The sequence below is a fragment of the Rhea pennata genome, chromosome 5 (assembly GCF_028389875.1).
Source record: "Rhea pennata isolate bPtePen1 chromosome 5, bPtePen1.pri, whole genome shotgun sequence".
NCBI lineage: Eukaryota > Metazoa > Chordata > Aves > Rheiformes > Rheidae > Rhea > Rhea pennata.
This window is the reverse complement of record NC_084667.1, coordinates 35,602,071-35,627,408: the sequence shown is the minus strand read 5'-3', so window position 1 is coordinate 35,627,408 and position 25,338 is coordinate 35,602,071. Positions and strand designations below refer to the sequence as shown.

At 37.0% G+C, this 25,338-nt stretch overlaps 1 protein-coding gene across 3 annotated transcripts in view; it reads right to left on the bottom strand.

Moving 5' to 3' along the window:
* The window catches only part of INSC (INSC spindle orientation adaptor protein), a 143,399-nt gene that overhangs the window by 3,160 nt on the left and 114,901 nt on the right, over nucleotides 1–25,338 (bottom strand). For 2 of the 3 annotated variants that reach the window (XM_062576849.1, XM_062576847.1), the window contains exons 8-13: nucleotides 22,812–22,983; nucleotides 20,772–20,950; nucleotides 7,175–7,241; nucleotides 3,593–3,748; nucleotides 2,879–2,955; nucleotides 1,331–1,805 (exon numbers count right to left, since the gene is read on the bottom strand). In XM_062576849.1, the coding sequence (XP_062432833.1) occupies nucleotides 1,677–1,805; nucleotides 2,879–2,955; nucleotides 3,593–3,748; nucleotides 7,175–7,241; nucleotides 20,772–20,950; nucleotides 22,812–22,983 (780 nt within the window). In that variant the 3' untranslated portion in view covers nucleotides 1,331–1,676. Of the gene's footprint in view, nucleotides 1–1,330; nucleotides 1,806–2,878; nucleotides 2,956–3,592; nucleotides 3,749–7,174; nucleotides 7,242–20,771; nucleotides 20,951–22,811; nucleotides 22,984–25,338 lie in introns of those variants that run through there. The other variant, XM_062576850.1, reaches the window with a different exon arrangement.

Sequence of the window (25,338 nt, the reverse complement as noted above, 5' to 3'; positions counted from 1 at the left end):
CACCTCTGCTTTTACTAGAAAATCACATCTGTAAAATATCTGAGTCTATGCTTATCTTTGAGTAGTTGCTTATGACAGAGGTTATATGTTTTCTAATGTTTTTAGAAATTCATTCAAGATATAGTTCCTTGTTAAACAAAGAGATTACAAGGAAGATATGTTAAAGCAAAAACTTCTTAACTCATATACTCAACAGAAGAAAAAAGTGGCCACTATTTATCACTGCTCGATGCAGCCCAGATTTCTCAGACAGAAAAAAATGTGGAAGGCAATCACATCTCAGCACTTACCTGGTGCCTTGCATCTAAACCCCACATAATACTAAATAAACACTAATGGATTAAGCTTACTATATCTACAAAGTAACTACAGTCAAGAAGAATCCTACTTACTTTTTTGGCAGATGTCCTAGTACTCTAAAGTTGCCTGATCATAAAGTGATCCAGAGAAATAGGTGGAAACGACAAAAGACTTTACATATAAATATTTCTCTTAAAATTTGGGCTTTTTTTCATCAGGAAACCATATACATTTAAAATTAGTCAACCTATCTGGAGAGTGTTTTTCTACCTGACTTTTCACAAAAACTCTGTAGGATATGAAAGAGTTTGTAATTTGTTTCTTAGTAGTTTCCACCTATTTCTCTGGATCACTTTATGATCCAAGAGATCATAAGATCTTCAAGAGCTCTTTAAGATCTCATTTCACATTTTTAGAAATACAAGACTAATTAGAAAAGCAGAAAATTGGAATTTAAGTCATAATCAATTTATCTGTTCTGATTATTTAACATATGCATGCACAATTTTTCACAGAAGTAATACTTTGAATATTAAAAACACGTCTGGACATAATCATTTCCAGCTACTTTAAGGCCTGGAAAGGAGGGAAGAACTATCAGTGAGTGGGAATTTTAAGTCTTATGTTGATACCTTCACACTGATGATGTATGTTTGATTTCATAAAGATTTTTCTATAAGTCTTAATTTGGTGAGGAAATTTGAGTTACATGCATATAAAAGAAAAGAGTTGTCTGCAATTATGTACCCTCTAATGGATCCCTATACACAGCTTAAAAATGTTCTCTAACATAATTAAAAGCCAGTATTTGAAAATTTCCTAAAAAATTACCTTAGCTAATCACAGTTAGGCATTTTCATAATTCTATTAAAACATAACAGCAACAGTTACAAAGTGGACTCAGAAGATAACATCTCTTTCATTTTAAAGGATATTCTTTAAGCATTAAGAATTTTTTTTCTAATGAAATGAATGCATAAGAGTAATATATTTCTTACAAAGAATGCAAAATGCTCTAATCATAGTAAAATATCAGCAACAAAACATTATTATAAACATTTAAAATCAGAGCACCAAATTCTTGGCTTCATTACCTTCATCCAACTCTGTTAAACAAAAAGAACCTTTTGTTAGACTGCACAGATATGGTCTGTTGACATGTCTTCATGTATGGCAGAAAAACAAGATAAACAGTTACGTTTGTAAACCATTGAAACAAGTTTGCCTATTCTGTTTCTCTGCTACTACAAACAACATGTTCATAGTTTTAAAATAAATAAGTCATAAATAATAAGCCTAAAACTACACAAAATTGTATATATATTATCTTGATTGTTTTTCAGAGACTAGCTTGCTTTGAGGTTTTTGGCTCACATTTATACAAAGCTCTCCTCCATATTTGTACATAGCAGAAAGGAATCCACAAGTCTGGGCTTTACTAGCTGCTGAAAATCCAAATCTTCAAGTCCATCAGGACTCATAATTGCTAGTCTTCGTAAGGCTGCCTGCAAAAACAAAACAATACAACAGTAATAGAGTTGCAGACTGACAAACTCTTCTTTGAGAAATCCATTATAGCAATCTCTAAATAATAGCCAAGACTTGAAAAGGACCTCCTGTGTAGGTCCATGGACTCTTTCACTTGGGTACTCTCTCATTACTGTGTTCACTTGTCAGATAAATCTCCTCTCAAATGCAGTTATTAAAGCACAATTCTTTTTGGGCACATTACTCTCAGATATGAGCAGCAAGGAGAGTGGCATCTTAAAAAAAGAACAAAAGATGACAGTCAAAGAGCTTAGACTGTAAACCAATCTCTGATCTGCTGTATGTCTCACACTGCCTCTTTGTACCTCAATTACCCTCTCAGTTTTTGTCTTATTTATGAAGACTGTCAGCTGTCTCACTCAGAAAACACCTCCAAATGAAGTTTTATGTAATGCCCATAACAGAGGCCTTTTAGGCACTAGTGTAGTAGAAAGAAACCATACATTTTCAAACATCTGGGAACAAATATTCAGATTATGAGATTGCACAACAGAAAATGTGTTGATGATACATTAGCCTTCTGTTGACTACTCTTTGGTTAGGCTCTACAATGTCTTAGAGAAGACATTTTCAAGTAGAAAAATGGATTATAATGAAAGAGAAAAATCTCTTTTCCTCTCTTCAGCTATTTTACATAAATATTTCTGTGTGTGTGTGTGTGTGTGTGTGTGTGTGTGTATTCACATGTGTAAAGATAAAGGGCTGGTAATTCTGTGATTCAAGGCTTATTTCTTGCATCATCAGCATCATCAGAGAATGGAATTTAAGAATTACCGAAAACTTAAATTCTGAAACACTCCAGTGAATTTTTGATTCCTCTGTACTGTGAAGATGAAGTCATTTTTGCTTAAGTGATTAAATCTCCAATTAGAAGATAAATAATTGACAGAATTATGCTTAAGGATTGCAGGAAACTCTGGCATAAATTTAAAACATTCTTGTAATACTTATACATTTTGAAAGAGTTTGGGCTGGGGTTTCAGCATTTCTCAAGATAAGAGGATGATTAAAAAAAAAAAAAAGTACCTACCAGACATGCCACTAGAACAGAATCGCTGTTATTTCTTTCAGTTGGTGATCTGCAAAGTTTAATTAGGCGAGGAATACCTGAGTGCACAGAAGAATTTGGGGAGAAATAATTTAGAAAATTTAGAAAAATAAACTCTTTATTATGAAATAAGAGCCCTTTTTGATATTTTATATTTATCTTCCTTATTCAATATCGTTTCTAAGGCAAAGACATACGCAAATACTTACAGGACTATCCATGGAGCTATGCAGTTCAGAACAGTCCTGATTAATAGTTGCAAAGCATAAACAAACAAATGCATTATTTTTACCCTCTACGACTCTTTTACAAAGAAAATAATGACCTCCATTTCTTCCCTATCAATCATGCTATACACCCATAAAAAGCTCTAGCCAAAAGAACACACTGCTTCCTACCAGATTCATTATATTTGAAATTGCAGAGGCCCAGTTTTCCTTCTGCTGATTGATCCTGCACAAGGGTTTAAGGAAAGGAATGGGGGATGCAGCACTGTCAGCTGTCACAGTCTGCCACACTTAGGTGTTGAGAGGAAGCTACACCTCCTGTTCCTCTGGGAATTTACGAGAGTTAACTTAGCACAATCTCCTAACCCACCAAGTGAGGTACAGCTTATGAAAAGGAAAAAAGAACTTCCTTGACTGGCAGTTCCTCCCTCTTTTTCAGTCTTCCATTAAGCGAGTGATACATCCTTACAGCTGAGTTTTACGGCTGCATCTGCCACCTCAGGATCTCGGCTGAGTCGTGCCAGTGTAACTGCAGATTTCTGTTGGACTCGCTCGCAAGCAGCAACTTCTGCTGAATTTCCTGAAGATGATCTCTCAAAGAGCATTTCCATTAAAAGCTGAACACCTAAAAAGATATGAAAGCCATTGTTAGCCTCTCTCCTACAAAATTTCAGTCCAAAAAAGTAAAAGGAAAAGTCAGCTGACTGTGTAAATACACACCAATTATCATCCAAATAATGCAGTAAGAATGCCTAACAGTGGCTTGCAATTTTGCCATCAGGATTTAGGCACATCTGATCTGTGCAAAACTTCATTTCCACTAGGAAGCTACAGAACTTCTGGAACTAGAAAATGCACTAGTTCTTTTCCCTCTTCTATTCGACCTGCTTTGAAACACACTGACTAGAATCTAGGAACTAGCATTTTAGATTGATTCAGCAAATTTTTGAAAACTAAAAGCAATTCTTTGATTCTAAACTAACCTAAAGGTATTACGAATTTAAAAACTGGCAGTAATAAATTTCAGGTCTGTATATAAAATTTTGCTCAGAATTAGAGGAAAATAAAACTCTTTTTTCAGTTTATGTATTTTTAAGTAAGCCTTTAAAAGCTCCCCCTCGAACTGTTTAAATACATAAAGCAATCACCATTCTAAATACCCTTCATAAGGGAAAAAGAGGACATTTTGGCCTCTTGAAGCTTACTATGTTGCTGCTCTTGACTTCAGAATAGGTCATTTCACTCATGGTGAAATGGTTTTATTAACTTATTGTTGCCTACAGGAGCTGATATTCTTATTGCAGCAGGACAAAAGCAGATGAAACTGATTTATATTTTCTAAATTATTTTAAATGTAAGGACAATTATGTGTTATTAGACTCCATATGCCATTAGGCATTCAAGATTACTTTAGTTGGCATCAGAGGATTATAACTATTGGAACATTTGCATAAATAATTAATGGAATTACCATCAGAATCACACAACTAAGTAATAATCAATTGACATACAAAAATATTAAGTCAAAGTTGAAAAGAAAACCCATCTAAACTCTTCCAAATCCAAACACCCTTCTCAGGAACATGTTTGTGAATCTAGCTTCTGATCAGCAGCTAATTATTATAATATTAGCCAGGCACAGGAAGCTTTTATACACAAGATGAGTGTCAACCCTTCTCATACGCCCGAGGGCAAATGCTTCTGTGTGAACTTCCATTAAGAAACATATACACAAATTCACTTTGCCATGTACACACTTCCGTTAATTATCTGTTTCACTAAGGGAGGACTAGAGCAAACACTACCTTCTGATTTCTCTTGGAAAACAGAATGGGTTATTTGGCACTGTATGCTTCTTTTTTAAAAAATCACTTTGGGTCCAGGTCATGCTTACAATTCACAAATGGTGCAAATGTGCATAGGTCCAATACAGTCTATGATGAATATGCAACAAATTGCTCAAATTCTTTCACAGTTATTTACAAACGGCAATCATTAAGGTTCTGTTCCTGTAAAGCACTTCATGCCTGAGTGTCATCTTATGATCTTTCTCCACTTGTGAAACTCAAGAGACATACAGGGAATTTCTCCTGATTTACACAGCTTGAGGATGGATAATCCCTTGTCTTGACTGAGAGCAAAAGTTTTGCAGCTGTTCTCAGGGCTAGGCACTCTCTTGAGTTGGATAAAAAAGGACTGAGACTGGTCCATCTACTGCATTACTTACAGGTTGGCCTACTTGGATTGCACTTCATAATCCACGTGTACATCTCCACCTACTGCAGCAGTTGGTATGAGTTAGGCCGAGTTAGCATAGCTGTTAGCATAAGATCATGAACTTTAGCTGACTTTTTGTTGCAGCAGAATTAAACAAAATACAGCTAACCACCTGTCCCAAATAACAGAATACTCAGTGGAATACAGAGCTAAATTACACAGACAATCTATTAAGTTTCAAGGAGTATAAGGGAGTCCAGGACACGTCCAGAACAAACAAATTCCAGGTGCCAACAATGGCAAACAGTAAATCAGAAGACAACAGCTCAAATAAAACAGACAAGTCACCAACCATGCAAGGACATCCAGGAACACTGGGATCTTACCAAGAGTTTCTGAAAAGACTCTGGGAGGAGAAGCCCCATGACCCTGCACCAGGGTCTGAGATAATCTCTCCAACTGCCAGGAACACAGGTAGAAGAGACCTCAAGGCATCCCACATCCCACGTCAGAAGCACACATTGCACAGCAGGAGACCCCGCTGACCTGACAGACCTCTCTCCAGGACTGCACCACCTCTCCCATGGAACAAGGAGGTTAGGTTAAAAAAACCACAATGCTAACCTGACCAGTTTCTCCTCCTTACTGCACCATCTCCCACACAGGACAGGAAACTCTTGTAATTTCATAAAATTACATCTATCTATGATTAAAGTGCTTTAGTATCCAAATCCAATCAGCCTCCATACTTGTTTGGTCTCAAATCACAACATCTACCTGCCCTAGTGAGAATATTCAATGCACACTACCTACATGCACATATGGATTCCATCAAGCAAATTAGTCACATATAGTTCTTGCCAGTCATATTTGTGTGCATAGAGTTCAAATTTTCCACTGAAATGCAAGAAACAGCTAAATCCAATATTATATAGAAACTAGCCAATGCTATTTCAAGAACCACCTCTACAAAGAGGCTTTTTGAAAGCCCTTCTCCCACCTACAATCAGCAATCTCTGAGGCTCAGATGGAGCCAAATTCAAACCATTCCTTTCCAAACATTAATTTTGAAAAGGGATGTAGGAGAGAAGGAGTATTCCTAGGACAGAAAAAGCAATAGATGTGATGCTTCACATTTACTGAATATCTCCCACTAGAGAGAAGCTGTCTTAGTATATCACCTGGCCATGAATTTGCTGGAAGGTGTGATATTAAATCAGTTACATCCTCCTATATTATTAAACACAGAATTATTAACCTAACTTCTCAGACTTTTGTTGCCCCCGTAATGGCTAGTTCTTTTCTAAACAATGAATTTCTCACAATATGATATTTACAGGAGTGTAGAAACAAAATGTAGCAATTGCTTTATAGTAATGAAAACATAATGCCTCAAAATTTATAGTACTTTTGAATACTTGTGAACAAAGTGACATAAAATGCAGGTATGTGTAGCTCAATATCAGATGACATATCTTTCAACATGTAAGAACTGCCACCTCACACAGCGTAATTTATAAAAATAAAAGTTTTGAAACACTTCATACTAGCCTGCATTGCATCTGTGGATACATGACACAAAACAAACAAACAAAATTAGCGATATGGTCAAACATGCAAAGTTATCTAAAGCAGTGGTAATTTATTTCAAGTGCATAAAACCACTCCATGGACTCATTTTGCATCCTGCACCAACATGCATTATTCAGCTGACAAGGGCTTCACTAGTAACACTTAATTTGCAGCCTTTCCCCTTTAGTTTGTATTGTTTCTTCCTCCTTTACTCACATTCTCTGCAAACAAATACAGAACACAATTCAGCTAAAATACATACCATTTCCTTGAATGATTTCTGAAGCACACTGGTCCAACACAGACATGTTTGCCAGTATTGTTACCACCTGTTATTAAAAAGAGAAGGAAATATGAAGTATAGCCTTGTAATTCAGAAACGCTAAATACCACTGTAGCTTCTAAAATCAGCATGGCAGAAGTATGGTAAACACAGTAAAATTAAAGAGCATTCCTGTAGGTGGTCTTCAGTTGCTAACTGAAGGTAAAAAGGTAAAGCCTCCTTTTTCCTTCCACTCCTACATGCTTCCATAAAGGCTTACCATATAGAGATCTATGCAGCAAATTGTTCAGAGGTCAAATCAGTAGAAAGAAGATAAACACATAAACAATCAACCAACCAAGCAAATGAAGCTGGAGACCTACAAAATGCTCAGCCAAGAGCGGCCCTCCCTCAGGGGCAGATCCTGCAGTCCCATTCCAACTCAGGCAGAGTTCGAAGTGAAGCCTAAGAATTGGTACATAGCATAAATCCAATAAAAGTAACTTATTGCTACACTTCTGCTTCAGCTGAAATGTTGAAGAATCCTCACAGAAGATTTTAGTTTTGAGCCATGATTCAAGGAAGGACCTAAAGAATACTTTTCAGTCTTTCTGAAGCCATGCATTATTTGCATGTCAAAGTGGTGTCCCAAAGTGAGCTGGACTTTGGCTTCTGTTTGTGTTTTTCCTGAGCTAAGGCCAAAGTCAGGTTTTGCACTAACTGAAGCACTTTTTGAAATCCTGATCTACAGAATATCTAACTATCCAAAGTAGCACTGTTTTCAAGATCAGGCACAAAGCAACTTGCTTAAGGTAAAGCAGACAGCCTTTGACGGATTGGATCATGTGGAACTGTTGGCTTTCAATCACCTACTCCATTCAGCGATATCATATGCTTTCTTTCAGGCATTCTACAGGATACTCTTTTATGCTTTAGTCTTCAAATAGCTTGTACAAGTCAATGTTAACAATAAATTTAGGACAAAATAAAAAATGTAATGTGTAATTAGAACACAAAACAGAAATAATATTCCTTCTTAAAGGGTTTTTATTTTCTTTCTAGTGTAGTTGAGCAATGCTGATCAGCCTCAAAAATAATGATCAGTTTGAGAACTGGCTATCAGCTTTTTAACTGTACAGCATTAGTTCACAAATAAGCAAAATTCTTGGACAGATCTGAGTAGGCATGAGATCAAATTACCATTCTGATCTCACTTTGCCATTTTAATAACAAGGATGACTCATATCTGATGCTGTGACATAAAGGTCTTCCACTTTTGGAGGTAGTGTTACAGTGTCATCTCTCTGAATAAATATACTTACTTAGGATGCAGATGAGTTGCTGAAACTCTAGAGAGTGACAGGTAGAAATACAGTAACTCAGTATATGTCTATGTATTTATTCCATATTAATTATTAACAGTGTATCAAGCAGAATGTATATGTTTCTCATTCTAAATTATATCCTGTTAATGAAAATTACTTCCTCTATGAAGAATCTATACCTCATGTGGCTCTCTGAGCAACAAATGATGAATTCAATTAACCACAATTTGAATACATGCCAATTATTCCACTGCTTCAAGTTATTTTGTCTAATAAGCATGTTCATATGTAAAAATATTTTGTGTATATCTTCTGACATCAAAAATTACTTGAGTGACAGTTGTATCTATACTTCTTTGCTTTCTTTGATTATGCAGCCCACTATACTTTGTTAGGTATCTATGAACTAGCCTAAAGAGTTTATATTTAACCTTGTTCAGAGGGGTTTATATGTCCTACCAGTATCTGTCAAGTTCAACTATAGATTAAGTCACTCCATACAGACAGGCTTTTTTTTCCCCAAAACAAGTCGTATTTTCCTGTGATGTGACCAATGTAAACATGAAATAGCATAATGTAAACACACAACAGGTGAGCTGGATCAAGAGTTTACTTTAAGTACTATATTTCCCCTATATTTGCCTACTTTGTAGTTGAGTACATACACAGCTTACATGAAATTTTTCCTCTGTAATACAGACCAAAGTTCGAAGAAGTTTATTACTAGAGATGAACTCTCTGGAGAAAAACACAAACTTACATGTAGACTCAACTGGCTTTGAAAATCAACACTTCTGGGAGCACTAGTATTAATGAAGCCTGATTTCTTTTGGATATGCATTTGATCACAAACCATAATCAGAACTTTTCTATTGGTATCTCTCCCACTGTAGATTCTTTCTGTCTAATGATGCACAGGCTTATGCTGCAAACTTTACCTCAATCTCTCTCCTTCCATTACCTGTCCTATCAAGCGGGTAAACAGATAGATGAGAGACACGGAGCACAAAAAACAAACAAAAAAAAATATTAAGGTGACGCCTAAGCCTCATTTGCACTAATAAAATAGACGAAAATTACCAGAAAAAAAAATATGTAACAAAACCTCTTTCAGAATTCAAAGAAACTGGAATTTTAGGGTTATGAGATTAAATTTATCCTATTCAGCATACAATCTCTAGCAATCAACATTTAATATCAATTGAATTATTCTTGTCTTGAACAATATTACATTCCAAGATTATAAAGAATTGGCACCTGTGACAATTTATAATTCGTGTAATCCTTCTGGATTCCTACACCATAGTTTTCATAGACTCATATATGAACTTTGAGTCAGCTGAAATTACACACACAAACACACACACACACAAAAGGATATCCATGAAGACAGAACACATAACCTCTGATCATCTGTCAAGTCCTATGACCTCATGGAGAAAGTTTGTGCTCAAGCCAATAACAAATCCCACCATTCAAATGCCATCTTGAAATGCAGAACTTGCAGAGGTGCTATCAAACAAAAACTGTCAGAGATTTTCCAGAAAAAAAAGCTGTACCTTCATCATATCAGGAATTTTTTTAATGAAATAACTCTCAATCATTTGCCAAATCTAATGAAGGATTCTTAGTGGACTGCTTTAGAAACACTGTGCTGCAAGAATTGATGGCTTGAAGACCAATCCAGCATCAATTCCCTACCTTGGTGCCTGCAACTCTACTACACAGAGCTGTTCTGAAGCTAGATCTTGGCTCCTGTATTACCATTATCTCTGACCCTAGCAGAACCCTACAATAGTCTAAGCAAGCCTAGTCTGCACTCTAGTATCTGTTAATGCAGGCTCATCAAAAACTTCAGGTGCTCCCCTATCGCGAGAGAATTCCCTTAATTATGGCAGTTCCAGCTTTGTCTGCAGGAACTGGACGCCCTAGAAACCCTGGCAGAGGTTAGTTGCAGGGTCAGGGTCTCAAGGTCTACATCTCTGAGATACAGTAGGGAATGTTGCAGAGTCCAGAAGGTTTCTAATTAATCAGGGGTGTTGCAAAAGAATTATAAAGAATAACTATTTATAAATAAATGAAATAGAAATCCATAAATTCTATGGCATTAAACATGCCATCAACATGGCAACACCAAGTATAGAAAATGGAGGAGGATTCCAGCTAGAAAATGTACTTTTTGCTAAACTATTCATAAATATTCTCGTACGGATAGACAGCCATATTTTTTGATCCTGCTCAGAGAAGCTAAAATGACTGACCCCTGAATTCAGACCCTTTCCATTTGAGCCACTAGTTTAAAACCATGTCCACCATAATACGATTCAAATCATAGGCCTGTCTCTCATTCTCACACTCTCAGAAGGGAAAATATTCCACACCTCAAGGTAAAGAAAACATTTATTACAACTGTGGTTAATAGAAAAGTAGAAATACAATGTTGTATGTTGAGAGACAGAATTCTGAGATGAAGATCTGCCAGTAGCAAAGGTGGGAAAGGGCAAAACAAGTAATAGTCTGCTCCAAGATTTCTGAATGTCTAAATTGATTAAACTTTTTACATCTCTTGCTGATTTGGACTAAAAAACTTCTTGTTCAGGAAAGGAAAATGTTTAAAAAACAAAACAGTACTCAAGATAAAACTAAAACCCAAATTTTCCCATAAAGGACCATTACATCATTTATGCTAACTTCCTATACCTAGAATCTTTAATTTCATTCATTTATGTAACTGTTGACCTCCCAAATCTGTATTTAACTCAGTATTATCCTTCAAGGCTCTGTCTTGATATGATGACAAAGAAACACAGAATACAGTATTTCTTCATATTTTTCCTTCAGTGCTGATTTTATTTTAAGTGCCTAATTCCCAAATTGATGTGTGTGTGTGGGGGGGGGGATGTTTTGACATTTATTTCACGACTCTTTTTCTTTCTTTCTCTGACCAGTTAAGAACTTAGCTTATTTACTGACATGTGGTGTGTGATGTTTGGCTGTGGAGTCTCTCTCTGGAGATACTCAAAACCTGCCTGGACACGATCCTGTCTAACATGCTCTAGGTGACCCTGCTTGAGCAGGGGGGTTGGGCTAGACGATCTCCAGAGGTCCCTTCCAACCTCAATTATTCTGTGATTCTGTATTTAGTAAGTTACTTCTTGATCTTCTTTTTGGTAAATTAAATCGAGTTCTTTAGCTCTGTAAAATCCAGGTATTTTTTTTCCTCAACCAGAACAATTATTTCTGAGACTTGTTATTGCTAGCTTTCCAGAGAGTTAATATCCATTTTAAGGGAGTATGCATTCAAAAGAATTTGCAATATCAGTCCTAACTCTCAAGGGAATTACAGTACTTAAACACTGTAGTAATGAACAACAGAGACAAATAGACTTGATCAACAAATAATGAACTGCCTAATAGATTTGCTTGACACCAAATGAAAGCTGAATTACTCAAGTCAATGTCATGTAATATACACTACAGAAAACAACCAGTGTAAAAGGCCTCTGGGGTTTATCTGTGCATTTACCACCTAGCTGTTAATATGTGCTAGGCACTACCCACCCAAACCATGTAATAGTGAGACACAGTAAAATACAACATGCCACAGACAGAACTTTCATATCAGCTCATATTTAAGCATCTTTTGTATAGCCATTGATTTATCAAAACATTTAATATGCATACAGTCCCATTGGGACTAATGCGATTTTTCACAAGGTTAAATTGAGACCAAGGCGTTTATTTTCAGAGCTTAATAGCTCCCCAAATCAAAAGTCTTTGAAAATTCACCTTTCAACCATTCATTGGTGAATTGGGTATGCAGAATTTTTGTGGGTTTTCTTTCCCCTTTTAAGTCTATGGCAAATTTCTCCATTTAATAAATAAGCCAGGTTAAAATAATAGGCATATTTCATACTACTTCAAATGTTGCCATAGCATCATGTTGTTAGTCTCACAGTTGCTTTGGAAATTAATTAAAAATCCTACTAAAGATCCCCAGTTCTAGAGACACAGATACCCCTCCATAGTGACAACATCTACTACAATAATTGGAAGTGTTGGCAATGGTAGTGATTATAACAAACAAAAGCTACTTTTATCATTTGAAAGGAATTTTTAGTTGCATGCCATTTCCCTCCATCCACCCAGTCTTTCACATCTATTGGATTTAGGGAAAATGAGCCTTCCTTTTGATTTCTGTAGTCTGATTTTCACAGAACCATAGGAATTACAGTTATCAAGACTGATCCAAATTTAAGAAACTGTATAGTTAAAAAAGAATCTTTAAAGTAATTTTGTTCAAAACCTCTTGAAAGAGAAGAGTCAGCTTAAGGAAGTTCTCGTGTTAACAGAACATAATCACAAATACCACAATAGCATTTTTCCTTTTAAACAATTAATGTTCGTTAACCAGTGCACAAAGATATTGAATGTTTGTTGCAAAAGTGAAAACTAGATGCAAGTGCTTTGTCATAAGCTAAGAAGATATATACACTGAGAGCATAAATCTCAAATGTTTTAGGTAGCAGAAAGGTTTAAACCTAAATGACATGTAAGAAACAAAAGGCTTCTTTTCTGCTTGAGATAACTCACCCTTAACAGGAGAGATCTAAGATCACCTAAAAGTGCTTCTCATTAGTGAAACCAGCTACTCAGGAAGAGAGATGCAGCAGGATTTAGAAGATGAAAGCATTTTGGGCTGCTAAAGAGACAGTATCTTTCACTTTTCACCCTCTGTGAAGGGTCACTTACCTCGCTGGGGGAGATCTAAAGAGGTGAAGGGTATGATGGCAATGTATCTTTTATTGATAATAAAGGCACTCTGGTAAGCCTTTATCAATAGTCCCAACATAAACAGATGCAAGCCTAAAATGAGAATTACCAAGTAATTTAATTGAGTGGCAAAGCAGATCAATACAGAATTGCTAATCTTCTTAGTTAATTACTTCTCAAGGCTGATTCATCACTAAGCAAAATTAATTTTTGCTATATATTATAAGTCTATGTGGTAATTCTCTCAAATTAATGACATAAGGCTAAGTCAGAGTGTGTCTGCAAAGTTCCAGATACCCATCTTCAGAGAGAAAGGGGCATCTGCCAACTAATCAGAAGCAAGATAGAGTCTTTCTGAATGACTATTAAAATATATATCTAAACTTCACGATTCAAGATCAGTCCACTTAGAGACAGCGAAAGAGTATACACAACAGCAACCAACAACAAGCATGTCTTCAACTTTCTACAGAAAGACATTTTAGGCTACTCTAGAAATTTTCTCTGATATATGATATTGCTTAAAAAAGAAAACTCAAATCCCTATGGATCTGCAGGCCAGTTTTTGGCTAGGAATTCAGCTTCCTTCCTAAAAATAGGGAAGAAAATATACCTAGATAAGCAGATCAGTGGGTCTTTCTGTCACTTGACTGGAAAGAGGCAAATGTCCCCATAAAATAGTAACAGCAATTACAGACAGGATCTGCTGGTGTACTTATGGTGATAGAAACGTGGGTCTGGCTATGCAGGTCTGCTCTGAGACTGTGCCACAGAGCTACAGTCTTGGAACTCTGAGGTACAGCAGAGAGACTAAAACTAAATGAATCTTGCCTTTGGTGTGAAGGAAAACTTTGCCACATTTTAATTTACTTTACTTGGTATTACTGACTAATCTAGTTAAGGAGTAGTCAGAGTAACCAGATTCTCAGAATTTTTTTCTTTTAAAGAAGCACAGAGGAAATGCATCCTGTGCCTGTGTGGTCACATGGTCAGTGTACATGTCCCCTAAGCCAGATTACATGTCTGAAAACCTGTGATGGAGCCAGGGCTTGTCTCTCTCAGCTCTAGTAAGTTCTGGGGCCACAGTTGCCCATGTCTCAGATGAAAATCCAAGAAAAAAAGATTATCCATCGGACTTCCTTCTTGGTACTAGAAAGCATCCTTGCTTTGGAACTGACTCTGTCAACCCAAGACATCTGGCCTCCCTAGAGCAGAGCATCATTTGGCCTAAGAAACAGTTTTGCTTGTTTATCTAGGCTACTTGGACTCACAATCTGAGTATGCAGGAGTAAACTTAACTACTCCCATTTTGGAAGCAGCAGAGAGTGCAAAGATCTACTTCAACTGCCACTACCTAAAGCAGAGTGCTTAGGAAATCATTTCTGTCATCTGTCCTCAAAGGTAATAGTTACTTACTGGAGAAGGTAAAACAAAAAATCAGGAAAGAAACTAGAATCTGCAGAAACGCTGTTTATGTAAGCTCACCTGCTGAGAACTGAGACTGAAATCACAACCAATCACTTCTCCCAGGCTTCTCTTTTGGGAAAAAAGATACAGTGACAAAACTCAAAATGTTCAAATCCTGCTCTCTCATTTCTCAATGGACTGAAGACAGAAAGAAGACAAAAGCACCAAAATGCATACACAACTGTCTCTGACTCACAGCTTTATGATTGCTACAGCCTGCAGCAAATTCTCTTGTTTCTAGTTTTTGCATTAAACAGATACCCCTGCTTCAGCATAGCCTGATTGTACTGTGAATCTGGCAGGCAGAGTACAAAATAAAAACTGCAATGAATCATGCTGACATAGCCTGTTTCCTCCAGAGAGGCTTTACACTGAGTAAACGCACTGTCTACCCAACTTTACAGATGATTAAACTGAAATGTGGGGAAGTTAAATTATTACTTCAAAATCAGGCCAGCAGCAATATTAGGAATTGATCCCAGGAATGAAATCCTAGCCACACAGAACTAGGAAAGAGCTCTTCAACCGACCTGAAATTTTATTCTTCCAACTGAGTCTCTTGCTTTGCATGTTGGAGAACTATGCCTTATACTGCATCATATCTAATCCAAAGTGTAGAATTTTAACTAAACATGCATTCTGCCTCAATCAATAAGATTTAATGTTTAAGAGATTTAGTGTTGGACCTCTGACATGCAACAACCCGTAACATTGACTACGCTCATATGTAAAGACTGTGTGTTGCTATTAATACTAATACACTATTATCCTCAGTATGCAAATATACAAAAGCATGTAGAACTGCAGAGAGGACGTGAAAGCATGCTGTTGAACCATTGGGATTATTAAATATTGCTTAAAGGGTCGCCCCACCACTTTGCAGATCATCTTCAAAGTAATCTCAAAAAATTAGACAGGAAACTTAGATCTACTGATACTCAACACAGCCAGAATTACCAACCTTCTGTCCCAGGGTATCAAATGTATTTCTTTTCTGGGAAAGACCAGTTGATGGAGTAGAGGGGTAGTGTAGTGGTCTTCACATCTGCTTTACATGCTGAAGGTCCTGGGTTCAAGCCCCCAGTAGAACCAGCAGCAGGAAATCTTTGGGAAGTTGGACTAGATGACCTCCAGAGGTCCCTTCCAACCTTACTGATCCTGTGGTTATCTGTGGTGGTGCCACAGTGGAAGGGGTATTTCTCTCCTGATCCAACTGGAAAGGGAAGCTCTCACCCATTCTTGTTTGGCTCCAGGAAAAGAGTTACAAAGGCAAGAGCGATGACCCTCCAAAGACTCCCTTCCGTCCATCTGACCAGCAGTGATTTTGTCTCATACTTCTTGTCAGATGTAAAGAGGAAGGGCATCTAACATGGACCAAATTGCTTGAATTCTACTGCAAACCCCGTATTCTTGATATATCCTTAAATATCCTCAGCCCCTACCAGCTTCCATAGGGGAGAAGCTGGACAGCACTTTAACAAAATGGAGTTAGGAATTCCACAGCCTTCATGATCACAAGTAGAAACAAAGCATACTTAGCAAAGAGGAATAAATTGCCCAGTATTCAAGAAATTCAGCTTGAGAAGCACTACTGATACTTCCTGTAATTCAGGCTGGAGTTTTCAAAGAGAAATCTAAAGAAGCTGTTAATACTCTGTCTCTTTAAAAAAAATTGCTCTCTGTCTTTCACTCGAGCCAGGCAACATTTAAATCTCAAGACTTCTTGATCCTAAAGTAACATCTGTGTCTGCTCTCTTTTTGACCGTACAATTTCCGATGTGATAGAAATAAGTGGGAAGGAAGACATGAAGACATAAATATCTTGAACAAATGGAGGAACAAAGAAAAGGATGTGAAACCTAGAGGAAGAGCAATATTAATGGCTTCAAATCTTAACTGAGACAGTAGGTCTTAGCTTCAAAGTCTGCATATCTCCCAAACACCAAAAACCAGGAAAGTATTTAGCAGACAAAAAAGAGGAGCCATTTCCATTCTTTCTTTACATTTTCAAAGTCCACCTCCATCTCAAACTTTTGGGAACATAATTCACTGATTTTGAACCTAGAAGCAGGAATAACTACTTCAGAACTGATGTGTTCACCTCATGTTAATTCTTTGTCTGCCTTCAGCAGACCTGAAGCTGTTAGAATGTACCTCCACAACTTCACAGGTAAGGTGAGAATACTTGCAGCACTGAGCAGACAAGACAAGTGGGAATGCAGGAGGAAACATTTCATTACTCATAAACATGTTGCACATGAACACATATATTTCATGTTTTTCTAGGTATAATCTAGGTAAAGGAGTCCCTGAATGATAAAGGTTTTGGTTAAGCCCTTCTTCTGACAGTGCTTGATTTCCATTGAGACATCTGACTGTACACATTATCTAAACTCAGCAGGGTATCAATCACTCTCTGACATGAGTATTCTGATGTTCCTTTAAGGTGAAAAACTTGCTATCCAGAAAAAAGTATCTGCTGTAACAAAAAGAATGAATGGCACATTCATACCCATTTTGACCTAAAACTAGATGCTAAGCATTCTGGAAATTACAGCTTTCCCTTACAACTTCTATACAAAGTTTTTGTTAAAAAGCTAAATGATCCTAATGTAATATTGTTGGTCATAGACAGAACACATAAATAGATGACTATCTTGTTTATCATTAAGACCAGCACTCAACTCCTCGTTTCTTACTTGGCCTAATCTAATACTGTATGAAAACTGAAGGAGGAAGGAAATTGTTTTTTAAATTGTGAAGACAGAAGAGTTTATCATCATTTTCACTCAAAAGCTTTTCAGAAGTAAAAAGACACACTATCAAAGCTACTTCAGAGGGAAAACATTTTCTCCAGGCAGCAAATAATGCATCCAACATCCACCTCCTGAGCAGAATGTTATCCATTTATACCATCATGAAGGCTGACAACTAATCAGTTCTAGTTTCCTTAGAAAAGTCATACAGGTGAGCATAGTGTAACCTGTTTAAGATGAGGTAAAATGACACAGTTGAAAACAAAACTCATTGTTCCTTTCTTCTATTTCAGCTATCTTTCTCCTTTTTTGGCTTAGGGGTGATGTGTTTCAGGCTATTTTAGCAAATTACATTTTTTTTCCTTTAATCAACAGTAATGCCAAAGTAGTGATGTTTTTAGAAATAGTGGGTATATTTCTGTAGGATAATTGTGTAACTTAAAGCTTTTTATTGAAAATCAGGGAGTTTAAGTTTGAGGGGCTTTTTCACAACATTTTATCATAATTAAACTATGTTTTGTGGCACTTGATATGACTGGCATTCTTACTTTGTTCTGTATTTAAGTATTCCAACATTTAGTACAGCTTGTTTCTAATTCACCTATTTTATTGGCCAGGATTATTTGATTGTTTAAAATGGACATTAGTCAATAAAAACATACTTTATGGTGGCTGCATACTGCAAAATAAAAACTTGAATCAAAAGATTTCCAAACCTACTTAACTCTAATGAACTTGTCCTTAGGGGAATATCCACAAGCTGGGGCATAATAACATATATAAATGGGAAAAGTTACTAACTCTATAATGCACATAAAAGCAATTAAGTTATATATATCAAAAGCCAAAATAGTAATTCAGAATACCCCTGAAAGATGTAATATTGGAGTGTTGTTTTTCTCTCTAGCTCAGTCTAGGTTTTCCTCAGCACAACAACTATACACACAGCAAATTAAAAAGCAGAATATTCCATACAGCTGCCATACCTGGAAAAAACTTCTTCCTCCGCCCCTAATATAACACTGAAACAAATCCCCTTGCGTGAAACAGTCTACTCATACACATACTTATTTAGGGCTTCAAAGGAAGACTTAAGAGCTATATATACAGAAAGGGCTTGCTGTGGAGAAAAATCCAATTCAGCAGCAAATAGTAACTGTGTACATGAACTTGGTCATCCCTTGACACCCATGTCATTACTCTCCCGAGATTAGCATGGTCTCAGGGAAAGGGATTGTAGCAAGCATGAGGTAGAAGGAGGAGATCAGCTCCCATTCCACCACGCAGAACTGACATGAGAGTTTTCCAATGAGAGTATTACCAGGATTTCCTCTACTTTATCCCACTCACCCAAGTTTTCCATAAAGGAAGTGTGAACTAGCCCTAAACTTGTGAGTTGTGCCACACTAATGAAGTTCTGTTAGCAAATACTGAATATTCACACAGCAGTATAAATGAACTGCAGCAGCAAGCCTCACTCCGGGAGTTATTAACATTAAAAAGACTGTCACATTCCCCAAACTGCTTCACTAGCAACCCTAACAGCTCTTAAAGGCAAGATGAGAAGCACTCAGCTATTGAGTACAGGTGCTCAGCAACAGAACAACAGACAGGTAAGGTTTTGCAGTCATTTCCCCCACCCTGTTGCAAAAATAACAAGGACTAAACTCAGAAACTTACTGCTTCCCTTCTGCACACGATGGAAACCATCACTCCATTCAGATCTAGCTCTTCATCCAAGGAAAGGATATAAAGAGTGCTGGGGATTAAAATGCCATGCTTCTTGGAAGGATATCATTTAGAAGTTTCCTGTTACTCTAGCTAATGAGATGTCCTGCAAGCTGCAAAGTTGCAACAGATGGGGATGTAGTCTATTACCTAATAAGTGATATATATTTCTTTAAACAACTGCCTTCCTCAAATGAAGGCAGTGCTATTCTCATCATAGAGCAAAATGCAAACACAAAACTGATTTCAAAGGCAGCAGAACTAGGTCCGGGGCATAAACATCTAGAAATCGAAATTATGAGAGAGTGTAAGAGGAACAGAAGGAAAACATGAAGAATTGTACATATAAAATAATAATATACAGCCATGGCAAACACCATAGGTGAGGTTCTTGGTAGCACTCAAAGAGTGATTATGGTTTGTGTCATCTTTTCATCAGCATTTCTGAGCTGGTAACTCACTGCATGCTCTTAATACAGCCTAATACAACTCTAGTAACCCCTCAAGCCTCTAATAATCAGTTTCTGAGGTCTCTTGTGCCTTGATTTCCATGGCCTGACTCTTGCTGAAGGGTTCACAGAGTTTTCTAAGATAGTACACATCCCCAGCCTACTATAAAACACCCCTGGACTAATTCGGAAGTGGGAAGGGGATAGGCTTGTCAGGACTGAATAATGGGCTTTTTAGTTATAGTCTCTATCTCTTATAAATCAAACCAGATTTACAGAGCTAATTGGCAAATTCCATCTGTTAGTAAGTGTTGTAGTTACTGAAACCCTTGAGCCTCAGAGAGGCATGTTACTCTGCTGAGTACATCACTGACTAGCCAGAGAAGCCACATAAGCAGTGCTTCCCTGCAAAACCCCACTGCATGACAGAGCCTGACAGAAATGAAGAATTCTCTCCAATTTCATCTGTGCATTAACACATACCTTAGATTTTCTGCAGCTCTTTACTGAAAAAGCTGGAGAGAATAAAAGGGAAACAGGAAACTACATCAGCGATATTTACCAGTAGAACTTGCAAACCAGCTGTCACTTAGGACATGATCCAAAGCCCACCGATTTCAACAGGCTGAAGATCAGATCCTTGTTCAGCTTTTGGAGCTGATTCACCCCTGAACTGACAATCGTATATTTAGGCACTGTCTCCAAACACATATACATTTATTTTGTTTGACTTGGAGCCTTGTCTGTTGAGTTTTGAGTATCTCCAAAGATGAAGAATCCATAGCCACTCTGGATCCCCGCACCAGTGTTTGATCATCCTCCCAGTGAAAACATAAATTCCTAATATTTTGGAAATATGGGACTTGGCTACTTTTTCTTGTTGTTCAAGGCTACCATATTTCCTCATGCTCAGAATAAAAAGGAATGCTAATAAATAGAGCCACATATTGGAAAGAGCTAAGAACAGAAGGCATGAAAACAAATTAGGTTTAATTATGTCATAAGAGACACAGAACTGAAACCCAAGTACTTTGACATTGATATCAACTGGCTGACAAAACTGTGCTTAGACATAGCATCTTGCTGGGAAACTGCTCACCTGATCTCGGGAATATGGAGTATCCACTATCTGTTTGTCTGAACATGCTGCTAAAAGAATCTTCATTGCATTTAACTGGAGCAACATTTCACAAGCCATGGTATCAAAAAAAGTAATATTGGCAAGTGCTGCTGAAGCTAGCAGGAAAACTTCACCAGATGAGGCTTCCTGGCACAGTTCTAGAAATGTAGAAAGTAAGTTGAGTAAAATAGTCATTCCTTCTCTGCAAAAATCATGGTTATGTGTTTCAGAGCAATATTTATCCACCTGCACCTTGGATTATTAATCTTAGTTATCTAAGAAAATCACTTTAATTCTTGGCAGTTATATAATACTTGACATTTTAGGAGGCTTTATAAGCATTATTAACATTAGACACCTTAATTTGTGTTTCTGAAGTTCATACCACAAGCAAGGAAGACAGTAATTTTGAACCTAGAACACCAAATTCTTCTAAGTATTCATCTAATTAATGAGATGACAGTCTCAATATACCATTTTACAGCAAATATGCCACTGAATGTTACTCAACATAAAACTTTACACATCAAAATAAAATGAGATACAGGAGGCAGATGGCTAACAGTAACTGATCCATGAAATAGTAATTCTGCTATGTATCCTGCTCTTTAGAGTAAGACATATATATGTCGCATGTCTCAATCTATTTCTCTAAAGTCAAAGACTGTCCAGACATTTTCCAGGTTCTGTAAAAAGTGCTAAAGACACAGCTACCTTTTAATTCCTTGCACACACGTATTTTAATGAATATCTGAATCACCTAAGAGTTGGATTTCAGTCTGTTTTAAAAATGAAACATATTACAGTAATTCAATTACTGAGTTATAAATATTATAGGGAAATCAGTGTGTCATTACTAAAAGGGTTTTCTCAAAGTTATACACATTCTATTTTTAATGTGCACATTTGCTGGGCAGAGTATATGTTACTAAAATTGATGCGAAACTCGGATAGTGACAGTTGGGAAAATGCTCCATATGCTGATCTTCCCTGGAGGAACTGCTCAGTTTGTCCCTTGAAGCAGACTGTGGTATGCTGTAATGACCAGAACATAACAGCCAAAACAGGTCAGGTCAAATGCCTCTAGCAGTTTACCTGCACCAGAATCAATCTCAGAAAGGGTTGTAATTCCACCCACTGGATTCAGGACAGGACCATAAATATTTATTGCTGGACACTCTGGCCATTGGAAATAGAAGTGTCTCCTTTACTGCTGCACTAGCTATGTTGGGCATATCTAAGACTGCCTAAGCACATCTCAGATAATTAATTCTGCAGTCACTGCAGAATCCTCAGACACTGGCAGTAGCACACTCTTTCTTGTTCTATTTACAAGAACACAAACATGCACGAAAATTGAACTGCTCTAGTTTAACTGTAGGCACTGGGCTCAGTAGAGACATATCCAGGTAAAATGTACTGATCTATTGCATATAAGAAATCAAACAAGATGATCCAAACTACTTTTGACATGAAGCTCTGGGAAACTCCTGTTCAGAAAGAATACTTTTCTGAAAGCTTCTGTTCAAAAGGGGTAGAGTACAGTGCTAGAAATAAGACATTCATCTCTGTAGCAAGTTATGAGAAATATCATTTTATTTTTTCTTAAATATTCTCACTGGGCCAGGTTAAGGAAAAGCCTGCTGTTACCTTTGCCTTATTTCATCATGAGTCAGAGGTCTAGGCAAGAAAGCCAGACTTTTTTCCTTACATCCATGCCCATAGATCATGCTATACTTTTCTTCAGGGACAGGAAAGTATTTTGTTCAGTCATTTCTCTGGCTCTGAAGTTAGAATTTCACACGGACATTATTTTGACAAATGTGCATAAACTGTTCAAATTTGGACTAGAAGAAAAAATATGTAATTGCAGAATACCTCGATTCAGTGTCTTAAATAATTGAGTTCTTTTATCTGGTACAGATACAGCAAATGTTCTTTAAGGAATACTGCTAATGAAAGTCCTGCCCCAGCCTATCAGCCTAATAAAAAGGCTCAGAAATCCCACAAAGAACTTACTGACAAGTGCTGTTACAATTTCCTCCATATTTTCCAGAAAGCTGCTGAGATGTTGAGTGAACGTGAGATGTGGAGATGTGATCTGTGCAATTACTGCTGCTGCTTCTGCATGAGTGGCTTCAGAATGGGTACTATCAGTAAGAATGTCAGCCAAGCACAGTATTCCATCAACCTATGGAAAACCAACAGGTATAGGTTAAGCTCCAGGAAATGTTTTGGCAACCAAAGTAAGGTTCACTGCTCTCTCTGCTTGGCTACAGCAAAACTGAGTAGTTTATCTTCAAAACTGGGGTAAATCTAAGAGCTTCAATTTAGTAAATAAAAATGAGTTCAACATAAAAGGTCATTGATCAGCAAAATTCCTCGCATATTCTTCTCCCTTAATGCTTCTGCCGAATTGATTTTAGTCAAGAAATAACAAAAGTCTTCTCTGGCAGAAGTCACAAGTAGAGCATTCCCATGTAAGCAAGCTCTGATAACCAAATGCTAACACTTCTATGTTGCAGCCTCGTTCAAACTCTTATCTAGTCATATCCCATGGCTAAACTCAAGTCTCAGTGTGTGCTAACATCCTCACAGGCAGAGATTTTTTTTCCACTATAAACTTGTCACAAAGCCAACACAAGATCAAGTAGTATCATCAAGGAGAGATCCTGGCCAAACTGCTCCTGATGAGTCAGCACAAATACACGCCCACTCAAATTAGGGCTATGTCTACATATCACTTGCTCATTGAAAAATGAACAAAAAAAATAAATTAACATAGGTCTATGCTTTTAGAGTGGCTGAAGTCTTCTAAACTCATTCCTTACACAACTTAGGCAGGCACACCACATATGTACACACCTTACTCTGGACTGTAGTAGACCCAATGACACAATGAAAGGCTGCAACAAGGTTTAGCCAAAGTGGTAACTTAAACTGCAGAAAAGTGCCATCTGTTAACAACCAAAACTGGCAAATGAGGGTCCTCTGTGGACAGTGACATAAATCTATCAACTTTCAAGTTAACAGAATTGTATTTCTCCCACTGTTTACATATTCCTGAGCAATTCATCACATTGTCAAGAAGATAGGCAGATGTGCTTAGAAGCGACAGGTATAGCATGAAAATATAGGTAATAAATTAACAATCTGTTCATGTCAAATCCACATAAATTCACTAACATCTTCAAACGTATGAAGCTAATGTAACTGTGAGGACAGATTTTGACTCACCGTTTTACAAACAATAAAGAGCTTTTACAAACTGCACCTAGCAGCTGCTATAAAAACCTGATCCTTTTTCATGTTTTTTTTTTTTTTTAATTTGAAGTCCTGAAATAAAGTCAGATCAATTACCCTATATGGTTGCTGGACACCATACAGGATTACGAAGGCTTACCACTGAAATACATTTTAATAGTCAAGTAAGAAGCCAACCCATATTTGTCTTATAAACTTATCTAGAGTCTTTCTTAAGCCTGTTTAAACTACATTCTGTCTATTTAAAGCTCCCTTAGAAGATGCATGCTTAAGTGCTATCATTTTTCTCCAAAAGGTTTATTTAGCAATTCTCTTATTCACATTTTTGTTATTTATTAACACAGAATGCTGAGTTATCTTAATTAGCTATCCTGCAATGGGCATGAATTAAATTGTTTGATAAGCACTGGTAGTTACTGTATTTTGCAAGAAAAGCTCACAGACTGATGAGAGCAAAAATCACCCTCAGGAAGATCACTCACTGGGATGCATATTTCAATAGGCAGTAGAATAAACCACTGGAATCCTAATAACGCAAAGAAATACAAAAGAAATTATATCTCTGTTTTCCTTGCAGATTACAAATGGGATTTACTATAGAAGCTCAAGCACTGACAAGAAGAGAAAGAATAAATTTTCAACATTAAAAACTTTTTTGACTAGCTTTCAACACTAATCTACCTAAAGCAAAATATTTCCTCCTAGTAATGGCAGAATTCTACAGCTTGAAACAGCAGGTTCACATAAATCATTTGGCTTCAAGGTATATTAATAGATCTCAATGTCAAGAATTAATGTGTGTCCTCACAAGATGATTTAGTAGCCAATGTGTGCTAGACACTATCATGTGCAAAGATCTCCAGTTTGTCACCTTGAAACCTTGCTAGATCACACCTTGTCTGGGAACCAAAGGATGCTAATAACAACCGTCAGCATAGCAACTTGAATATTCTCCAAAGAATTAGAAAAACATTTCAAGAGAAACATGTTCAAAGATCTAGTGAGAGGATACACCATTCTTCAGCTCTGAAGTTACTGCTGAAAATTCACTTGGTCAACTCTTATCCAATGACCTCGACAGAATGACTTCAGAGTAGTGTTTCATGCTATTTCAGAACAAATAAAGGCCTATGAAAGGCAAGTATTTGCACATAGTTAGACTTTTCCATCACCAGATTGTGTCGTGTCCAGATTGTGTAAACTTGCACTATAAAATGCAAGCTAGTAACAATACAAGGGCTATTCCTAACTTTTAAATGACGTATTTTATTTTTTTTATTTG